Here is a 10,931-nt window from a genome sequence, read left to right as displayed (position 1 = left end):
AACGCGATTTAGTTATTCTTGATTTTCGTCGTATTTTCAGCCATAGGATCTCCCTGGCTACGTATCACGATGCATAAACTGTCTCGTCCAGGTGTAAAAAATAATATTAAAATACCAAACAAGTACGCATATCAGAGACAAAAAGATTTCCGTAACTGAAAGGAATTAATATCTACCGCTTGCGAGATTAATTAAAATTATCAGTATTTATTTCTTATAAAAACTCGAAGGTTCATATTGTTCGTATCTGTGCGATAAATGCAAGAGATCTTAACGATAAAGATGTAGTCATTTTCTCAGTCGTTCATTACGAATTCTTCGTTGTTTTATTACACTGTGAGAAGGTTGAAGCGTGTCAAGGCGAAAGTCATAGAGATACCGAACGATAAAGAAAAGAAAGGAATAAAAGAAGCGCGGAGATAGAGGAGATTTAAAGCGCCATAACTCAATGGGATCGGCGCTATATTAATCTTCGGGATTTTCATTAACTCTGTAGAATATGTTCTTTTTTAATCTGCGCGTGATACGGCAGCGACGGATCGTTGAAACTGAATCCGCGCGTTGCAAGCGTGGCTTGCTGAGGAAACTGTGCTTGCGTGCCGTGGCCGATAACGCTAAGTTGGAGGCTTAGCTAAAAGGAAATAAAGATAAATGACGGCATTTCGTGCAGGACAAATTGAAAGTGGAAGGATGCCATCATATATCAGTATTTGTTCTGGTCTCTCGCGCATCGCCAATAACCCGCAACATCTCGAGAATCTATATCTTCACAATTAAGAGCGACAGCTACGACGACAGCTGCCACTCTCGGCCACTCGAATTCCATTAAAACAATCTTTCACAGCCGATTTCGTCTGTATGTTTCGTTTCTTCCTTAACCACGCTGTATTCTTCCCGTCATTTTCGAGCCAACTGCATTCTCAGAATATGACGAAGATGAATATGAAGGAACTTTCACGAATACGCACGATTTTTCATTTCAATTTTATGTTAAATCAGTCGAGGATCGAAAATTTCACGGCAGCGAGGTCGGAAAATATAGTTTCGGAAGGAACGGAGGTGGAAATTTAACGAAAGTTGGCCGCAGCTCACCTCTTCGAAATGAAAAAATTAATAAAGTCGAACAAGTGGAATTTTGTTTCTCGGCAATGGACGAAGAATAGAAAAATTGCTTGCAGTAGTTAGAAACAATAACATCCCGATGGTATTATTACAGCACGATAATGTTCAAACAAAATTCGCACAAGATGAAATTTCGCCCGTGATAGCCCCCAAGGATTAAGACTGTGATAAATCTCTCTCGTATTCATCCCTGTAACTTCGTTGAGAGTTTAAATTTTGATAAACTGTTGCGTACGCTTAGAATCTTGAAAAAATTAAAAATTCGATCGTTTTAGACATCAGGATGGTGTACCCTTTAATCCGCAATTTTCATCTCCATTTAGTAACGAGGATGTTAGAGGGAAGAAAATATGACGTCCAACATTATCCAACACGGTTTACAATAGGAAACCTTGGTCCGTTTCAATATTGACTGTATACCTGCGAATATATGAAACGTTTCTGCTTTCTATTCGTAAAGGGATAGAACACAGACAATGCAAAATAGGGAAACGTTTCTTGTGAAAATATTTGATTTTATGTCAGATCTCATCGCTGACTTGGAAGGTTGCGTCGAAACAGACATGATTGCAACAAGCCTGAAATTTCGGAAGCCCGTTTATACGAAAATAGCGTCGATCCATGCTGAACCAGGACAGCGAAATAAAAACCGGCCAACGTAGTTTCCAATCTGACAAAGACAAATAGCGTTTGCCGAGCACGGAATCGAAGCGACGCGACCAACTATTCGCGTGATAATAACGAGCGATCGTCCAGAAACGCATCTCATTTGTCAGAAACCGAATCTATTGCCAGTCTCGTTTCCTTGTAGATATCCTGCCTGATAGTTCCCATTTACACCGACGAAAACTATTCGTCTCCGAGCAGCTTTCCTGTTCCGGCTGCTCCATAGAACACGTAAGTTCGTTGTGCTTACGCATATTACGGTCTTTGAAAGATTGATATTATCGTTAAAAATTTGAAAGTAATTTAGAGTCGAAATAGTAAATGGCGTAAGCGATGATAAAATAAAGCGATATTTTTTAAAGAGAAGGTACATCATTGGTGCACGGTCTGTCTGAATAATATACCACTTTTTACTGCAGTTTCGAACTTACGTTTAGATAGAAATAGAACGTCAAATACGTATGCAACCACGTTTACAAGTATTAAGACCTTTTTGTAGAAACTCTGTTATATCGCAGACATTATACAAATATTATTCAAACGTTGAAGGGAGCGTTTCCACTTTTGCCACTTGTACGCATTCCTCGCTGTTTCAACAGCTCCATAAAAAAGATAAAATAGAGGAGTTAATCGATGATTCTATTTGAAATTTCTGTCGATGGTTATTCAACGAATGCTCGTAATAAGTAGAACAGTAATTCGAGTTTCATGGAAAATAACTATACTTGTGTCCGCTCTCGATACTCGATCTGTTAGCATTCTGCTTCTGTTTCGTTATTCCCTTCTTTTAATTCAACTTGGTTTACATTATCGTATGTTTGTCGCGATAACGATGTCGCTTAGAACGAACTTTAGAAATTCAAATATAATTTAAGCCCGATCGCGAGCAGTCGTTTTTATCAGAAAGTAATTCAGTCGCTGAGCTTCGATCAAATTGTCACTTCCTTGCTATCGACTGCTGTCAGTCTCCTATAAAATTGGATTAGAACACGTAACAGAATTTTGAATCGATGGTAACTATATTGGAAAGTTGTAGCCGAACGCAACGGTGATTCGCTTGCGATTCAATTCCGAATTCTGATCTCCGAATTCTTCGCTGGTCCCGTGTACTCGATAACCAAAATCGAGTTTTCAAATGTTTCATTTGTCGGAACACGCAGCCGCTGTAACCATAGCCTAATGTTAGGTCCCCGCTGACCTGGACTCTACGCAAATTGTTCATGCACGGAGCCGCAAATACTCACGGGCAAAACACACATACACTCGTTGTGAATAGAGCCTTTCATGTATCGTTTCCCTAGCGAATAGTGTTCTCTGTTCACTGACAAATTCGCCGCGCGCTACTTGCTATTTGCAAAAGTGTCGACACTATCGGCAAACAGCAGCGTAGATTCAGCATTACGTATCGATATTGATTCGGCATCGATGAATTGGAAGAAAAGAAGCGAGACGAGTAAAGGCAAGAGGATACAGAAGAAAAAGATGGAGGAGAAGAGAAGAAAAGGAGAGAAAGAGGGAATGAAGAAACACAAGCGAAAGAAAGAAGAAGTAAAAGAAAGGAAAAGAAAGGGAAGTAGAACTGAAAGCACGGCAAAACGAAGAGATTGAAGGGAAGAAAAAGGGAGCATTAAGAATAGTATTTACTTTTTTCCTGTTTACCTATCAGAGTTACAGCGGCGATTAAATAATGCTTGTTTAACCTGAGATTCTTATACTCTTCTATCCTTTCTCAATAATTTAATCAACTTCGATCTTCGCCTTTAACACCGTGTCTTAAAACGCTTTCTTAAAACAATTTCTATCTAATTGTAACTCTGATTAGTTTAGCTGATTAATCGTTATTCGTTTAATTCCTAATTTTCTTTTTTTTTTTTTTTTTATGTTCACGTCGTAAAGGCACATGTATCATAGGAAAATAAAAGGTACTAAGATAATGCATATAATTAAATGTCCGGAAAAATGGTCTTGGGATAATCTGATGCTTAAACGTAGAACGTAAATACTTCCATGTTGGTCGACAGCCGTCTACTACCAATTCAGCTCCGTTAGCGAGTGACAGTATTTTTATGTTACATCTTGTCCCGATGACGTGACAATTAAAAGATTCGCGTGGTTAAAGCAGAAGGTCGGCCAGGAAAGGTAAACAGAGAGACCCGGCCCGTGCAACTTTTTTTTATCCGGGAAAGTTTAATTACGTTTTCGTTAAGCTTTGACATGGCCGATCTGATTACACGGAACAAAAGTTTTCCGCGCCGCGGAAAAATACATGCGAGAGCCGAGCGCACGCAGCAGCTGTCGGTTTTGCCGCTTTCGACTAGCTAGCGACCTATGTCGGAGATAATTTACATGGAAATGAGAATCGGCATTGATTTTACGTCGAAGCCAGTAACAGAACTAGCCGGGTGATAGATTGTCCCGCTGCCTGACGTCGATCAAGTTTTCTTGTCGAAAAGCCAGAGTGGAATTCCCCCTTGCTTCGACACCGGCGCGAGCGTTCGCCTCCTTCTCGATCGAATTCACGCTTTCTCGCTTCCTCGACGAATGTAAATTCCTGTCCAACCAGTGATCCTCTACGTGTCGATACACGCGCCTCGCTCAGCAGCCTTGTTTTATATTTTTTATTGCGGTTACACTCGCGACTTCGTCGCAACGCGTCTAGCGAGTGGCACAGCCTCGAGTTTTCGCTGGCGGAACGAAATAGACGCCAAGTTCGACGCAAATGAAACGAAATGTGCCGCGAATAAATCGTTTTCCTCTTCTTTTCCATCTCGAAATAACTTCGAAAGGAGAAGTAATTTAAATCTATCTAGATGCAACCGTAGAAGTCGTAGCTGCGACGAAAGAACAACGCGTCGAGCGAAACGATTCGACAAATTACAGCGATCACCGTAAGTTCTACATTTTTTTTTTCTTCGTAAAACTATCGTATTCACTGGGAAAGAAGAAAAATAGCATGACAGCAGTTAATTTTTACGTAAGTAGAAAACCAGCAAAGCAGAATATTTCTTTTTTTATAGAAAAATTAAGCTCGGCATGCAACGAAATTAAATTTTGGATGGAAATTAACATCGCACAGGTACCCGCGCCAATTTTCAACGAGTTTCGCGTAATTTAGGTATACTTTTAATGAAATTTCGCATCTCGTATCTACAGAATTAGAAATTTTAAGACGGCGATTCGCCTAATTAACAATGAAAATCGAACAAATACGTGCAATATAAAATAACAAAGGATCGCTCACCAGGTTGCTAACATTTCCTTCGATTTTCCATAGTTTTCGCACCGCGACAAGCACGCGTCGTGTCAGGGAACACGATGGTGAAATTGCACCATTAATTTAACAAGCGACGCGCCACACATTCGCCCGTAATTTCCAACCGGGTCATTAAGGTGGCGCTTATATTTCTTGTAACCATATTATCGAAAAATCTACGGGCTCGGAAATTGCCGGCATAGGTAAGACTATATAGATGCACGATCGCTTTTAACGACCTGCAACGAAACTCTGTGAATACGTTCGGATCATCGCGTTTCCTCGTCCATTGCGGTACCAAAGAGGCCACCATTCCACTCAAACATCACGAAACCTTGACACGGAAAATATTACTTGGATGTTTCGTTCACGCGATCGATCCTTAGGCCGAGGCAAACGCGTTCAAACATATTTTCTAAAAATTGCTCGACTATTAATTATCGCTTCCAGATAAACGAGTATTCGTACAACGATTGGCTTCCGCTACGAAACTGAACGCGGATCCACGCTACGAATTTTCAAGGAGGAAGTCGTTCAACCAAATTCGTCATTTCTTGTTTCCTCGTAGAACGTCGAACGGACTGAGATCGGTTGGCCGCAATGTCCCAATAAGTCCGTGAATATCTATAAAAATGTCGGACATGTTTCCGAAACTTTAAATCGCTGGCTATTATTCCGACGGAGAGTAGACGAGCCGGCCGAAAGTTCTTCGATAAATCACCTTGAAAAAGCGAACAGGGTCGGTGGAAGGGCAGGGAGGAGGAAGGGGCGGAGTTGCGAAACTAATAAATATTAATACTGTATGGTTACTTCATAATCGATCGAAACCTTTTTGCAACCATCCTTTACGAACAATTTAACCCAACCCTTGCCGGTTTACGGAGGGTCAGGTTAACTCTCTGTATTCTCCGATCGGACACAGTTTCCGAAATTATTTCACGACGTCCATTCTCACCAATTGCTTTGCGATAATTTTTTATTTCACCAATAAAAAAAGGATTCATCCGGTCAGACGCGCGATCGCGAAAAATCCGATAAATTTAACAGTGCGCGCCCGCGCTGCGTGAATCCTCGTAAACGTCGCGATATACATCCCCGTTCATTATGCAACGATATTGCACCGATATCTAGCGAGCACGCGGGTTACAAAAAAAAAAAAAAAAAAAAAGGAAGCAGCGAGCATTAGTTTGGAATTGCAACGAATATCGGGAATATCGCGAGCGCGCGTCCGCGCGTAACAGAACGAGATTTAACCGGGACGATGAATTTCACTCGTAATATAGGCCGAACACGCAACACCATGCGTAAATGTGGTTGTTTTCGAAAACATAATAGGAGTAATTGTCTCGCTCCACGTCCCAGAGGCTCTGGAACGCCGTGTGTACGCTTTGATCGAGACGTTGGACTATAGTCACCTGCGTCACTAATTTATACCTTTTAACAGGAAGAATAAATGTTACGATACAAATAAATAATACAAAGGATGAATGATGATGCTTTCTAAAAGTTAGAACTTTGCGTTTTCATTAAAGATACAACTGTAGGATATACCAGGGTCGAAGATAACAAGGGGCGAAGTCAAGAAATAAAATATTTCCAAATACGATTATAGTTGCACTGCGAGGTCAAAGTGTAAACAAACGATTACGATAGTATTTCCAATAATATCAGATAAACGTTTAAACTGCTGGTATGAAGATTCGTTTTCTAACTCTAACAGCTTCTACAAAATCCAGTATGCTAAAGTGAGATCGTTACTTTCAACCCCGGGTTATTCTACTGTCTGTGCGGTTCTCGAGCGTCGAATCTCGAATTAAAAACAAGAGAAACGATTTTTGGCGACAGCAGCTGTTGCGAAAGAATTTACGAGCGAACCTCGAGGTAAGCTCGTTTGAAATTTGTTGGCATCGCGAACGTTCCGCGTTTATTGCGAGCAACGTAAACGTGTCGAGCATTATTACCTATCGTAATCCTTTTTGCAGAGTGCGTTTTGCAAATCCGATCCAATCTCCAAGCACAATTTCGCCATGTGATTTGGATGATATGCCGTCACCGGCGATAATTTACTCTCCATCGTCTCCATCACCAGTTTATCGACCACTTCGACATCGAAAGGGTTAAATGAGCTGAGCCGATAAGTGTTTTGATACCTGGGAACCTGCATTGTTCGATCGATCGTGTGCCGCCAAATCGTGTTAATTAGACCGTGGTCGTTCGTTTCTAAACCACTGCGTCTGTTCACGCGTTTTCCATACATTACTTTTACGTACCTTCAATCGATCTCCACGTTTATGATAGAACACGCGACTTGCCGAATTCAGCAAAGCGGAGAACCTCATCGACAACCTCTTCTTGTCTTGCATCTGCATCGATGTTTTTAAACGATTTAGCATTAACCTACCGATTCCTACTAATCGACCTATTATTTTACCTCGTTGAATTGTACTTGTCTCAGTTTGTCGATCTTTGGTAGATTCGGATTCGAAGGCCGAAACCTCGACCCATGAACTTCGGCATTTTTGCTATGTTGTTGATTCATAATCCAAAAATATAATTAAAAAGGACGACGTTCGAAAGTCGTCTGGACGCGGATCGAACAAAAGAACGTTCGCGGGAATGAAGTTGAATCTATATCGCGGTACAGGCTTACATCGAAGGAAACAAACGCGCAAATATTAGGGCGCGTTTAAAAAAAAGTTACCAGCTTTTCACGAGCTTTATTTTTCGATCAACGAATAGAGTCCGAAAAATAAAAGATACAAATTTCGCAGGTAATAAATTGAAAGATGGATCGTAACGATAAATATCGACGAAGTTCGTGGTTTTCAAGGTTTCCACGAACGAATTGATAGAAATTCGAAAACGTAACTAACAATACGAGATTTTAATTGAGTGCTGTTAGATGAAGCACGAGTCTTTGTACGACCCTGGATGACATGACATCAATCGGTGCAGCTGCTCGATGCTTTAATTTAGGGCCTCGCTATATCGCGGATATTCTGCCGCAAATACAATTTCCTATAGCTGGACTCGATACAAAGTCTAAATTCAATTTCCCACGACTCAGTGCAATTCACGTTTCAACGTAGCTCGATCTCGCTCGGTCGAGAGACTGAAACAATAAGATGAAGATACAGAGCGTTCGTATTATAGCCAGGAGTCTCGCACAAAGCAAACAACGCACTGCGGCTCTTAATTTATATCGAATATAAGAAGCTTAGTAAGGAAGAAAATCTTGAAAGAAAGTCTCGGGCAAATTCGCGTCTACTTATATTTTATTTCAATTTTCTTCGTCCTGTGCTCTTTAGAGGGGTATTATCGAGAAGACGAATCACAGTAGAAAGAGAAAATCGTATCTATCTCTTCTTCGTCCGTTCGATTCTCTTACCTGTTCGTGTAATATACGGGTGCATTATCGCGATCGTTGCTCGCGATCTTAACCCCAGGAACATCCAGTTTCTCTCAACTTCAGCCTGTCCGCTTATTGATGCTAAAACAATATCAACGCGTTCGAAAATTAACAACAACGAAAGCGTCGGAAAATCGGCTGACGAGAAGCCTTCTGACGTAGCAAGAATTACTATGGCGTGTAACAAACGTAATTTTTCGGTACAAAACGCACGAATCTCCGGATAAGAAAGCCGAAATTAAGCCGATTAGCGACGGGGCGTTGGAACTCGAAGAATCTTCTGAGTGGTAGCGTTTTATGTCGGAAACATCGAGAAGTCGTTACAGGTATGGCGAATGCATCGCTATTAATCGTAAAAGTATTGAATATTCGGAAGATAAACGATAGGGAAGAAAGCCGAAAATGCAGGAGCATCGGCAGGCGCCTTATCTTTCTTAAAGGCAAACCTGTCGATTCGAATGCAACGCGGTACGCGAATAAATGGTAGAAGGAGCCGTGAACTTCGATTTTTCATCGATAAAATTCATAGTTGATTTATGCCAGTCGGCTTTATTGCGAGTTCTCGGGAATAAGGGAGATGGGCCGTGGGTTATAAGAGTTCGAGACACGCGCGAGTCTTCTCTCGATAAAACCGTCGATATTTGCGTGTACAGTGCATTCCTCGTATAATTCAACTTGCATTCTCGCCGATTACGTGACACCCATTGCTGATCCTATCCGCAATGAAAACTATAGGATTCTCTACAATGGGGAAAGAATCTAAGAATAAGAAAACGGACGAGCAACGGCCGTGCGACCGGTTCTTATCGATTTTCTAAGGAACTTGCTAACTGTAAACGTGCAAGTTTCCAGGCTCTGTCTGGCCCGTTGAATCTCACAGAGTGTTAATTGCTAAGATACTTTCATCGATTGGTAATTCGTAATGCTGCCGACGAGCCAGAACAAAGTGGCACAGAGTGCTCTGAAAATTACGGTCGCCTTGTTCGAGCTCATTAACTTGGAGCTGGCAAGTCGTTAGATACCGTAGGAAGAAAGTTGCCCGTAGACTTGTACAACTACCTTCTCGTATAACAAATTTACTAAAACTCCGGTCGTCTACCGACCTTACAGGTGCCGCTCTAAATCTGCACGGGACTTAACTTTTCCATAACAAACGACATTCGAATTCTCGTTAAACGTGGAATTCGTGAAACGCGCGGATAAAAATATCGTTCGTTTGACAAACGTTTCCTAGATTTAGTCTGGAACGTGTTCACGTTTGTAGTTTAAAGTAAATGCTAAACGAATCGTTTCGCGAGAATTTATGATCGATCGAAGGAAAGTCGAGCTTCGAACATTTGTCCGCGCGCAAAGCGAAAGAGTGCTATCACAAAATTGCACGCGCAGCATTGTTCCACGTAGCTGATAGTCAAACGACCATCGATCGCTTCGAGTTGCCGTTTCGTTCGTGCATAATTTAAACGACGGCCGATTATCGCTAAACTTATTGACGATTAAAATATAAGACTCGTCCGATATCAAAGAAATTAAAATGAAAAATGTATGAAATGATGTGAATGACAATATACGGATCTTTATATCCTTTATCGAAAACCACCGAAAAATCCTAACAATGCACCGTTATAAATTCATAAAATTGCCATGACCAATTATCGATCGATTACTTTGAACAGGACATTTTCCGTATACTCTATCGAAAATAATTCGCAACCTCGAGGAAACGCTATGAGCCGATAAAATTGCTAGGAAAGATTTTAAATCGGTTTAGCTTGACAGTGAGATAGGGTAATACTTACTTACAATTTGCTTCAAGGTTTAGGATTTAAGCTGTCCGCTCCCGTGCAATTGTTAAATCCACACACTACACCGTATAGATGGAGTAATAAATAGTAATAATAAAAAATTGCTTATCCGGCCATTCTGGTAGTTCTAGCGTTAAATAGAAACGTACTATTCGTTAATCTCCTTTGTTCAGCCTGATTCAGTTTTCACCTTTTTACAACGCTTGAAGGGAAAGGAATGTAAAAAAGCATTCTCCGTCACTTTATACACCGAGCACATTCGCGTGAGATTTTCAGCCCGAGCGAAGAGACCGTTATACGCGAATTTAAATGCTTCTGTAAATAAGATAAGAGGCGAGAGGGATTACGGAGCGAAGTTATTTGTCTTAATAATCGCAAGTGGAATCTGCACCAAACGGTTAAACGAAGCGCTCTTCGTTGGTTCCTGAATCCTCTGCGCAATCCATCACGCTAAGTAAAAGAAAAAAAATGATACTTACGCTCGAAATTATTCGGATATTATCTATTTCTATTCTCGATCAGACGTTTCTTGATTGTAAAATTACGAACAATTCGAACTGCGACTTTGGACATTTCGAATCGTCTTGAAAATTCCCAAATATTCCTAACATAGCGATTACACCTTTGATTATCGAGACTTCGTCGACTTAACAGCTATCTTTAAAAGACTTTCATTTTT

At 40.9% G+C, this 10,931-nt stretch overlaps 1 protein-coding gene across 1 annotated transcript; it reads right to left on the bottom strand.

Moving 5' to 3' along the window:
• Positions 1-6,201: 6,201 nt before the first annotated feature.
• LOC117212255 (tctex1 domain-containing protein 2-like) lies at positions 6,202-7,580 on the bottom strand. Its single transcript, XM_033456878.1, has 4 exons — positions 7,473-7,580; positions 7,312-7,404; positions 7,003-7,199; positions 6,202-6,475 (listed from the first exon to the last, which is right to left on the bottom strand). Exons 1-4 carry the CDS (start codon positions 7,578-7,580, stop codon positions 6,310-6,312), a joined length of 564 nt encoding a protein of 187 aa, XP_033312769.1. The 3' UTR covers positions 6,202-6,309.
• Between the last annotated feature and the right edge of the window lie 3,351 nt (positions 7,581-10,931).

Source organism: Bombus bifarius, unplaced genomic scaffold, assembly GCF_011952205.1.
Source record: "Bombus bifarius isolate JDL3187 unplaced genomic scaffold, Bbif_JDL3187 scf7180000008286, whole genome shotgun sequence".
NCBI classification, from domain to species: domain Eukaryota; kingdom Metazoa; phylum Arthropoda; class Insecta; order Hymenoptera; family Apidae; genus Bombus; species Bombus bifarius.
This window is presented reverse-complemented; position numbering and strand designations above follow the sequence as displayed.

Bases quoted from the DNA above. Each gene is read 5' to 3' on its own strand.
- LOC117212255 (XM_033456878.1), bottom strand. From the start codon at position 7,580: ATGAATCAACAACATAGCAAAAATGCCGAAGTTCATGGGTCGAGGTTT. The intron at 7,200-7,311 runs GTACGTAAAAGT...CGAACAATGCAG, and splicing joins AACGTGGAGATCGATTGAAG to GTTCCCAGGTATCAAAACAC. The intron at 6,476-7,002 runs GTAATAATGCTC...TCCTGTTAAAAG, and splicing joins TGCAAAAAGGATTACGATAG to GTATAAATTAGTGACGCAGG.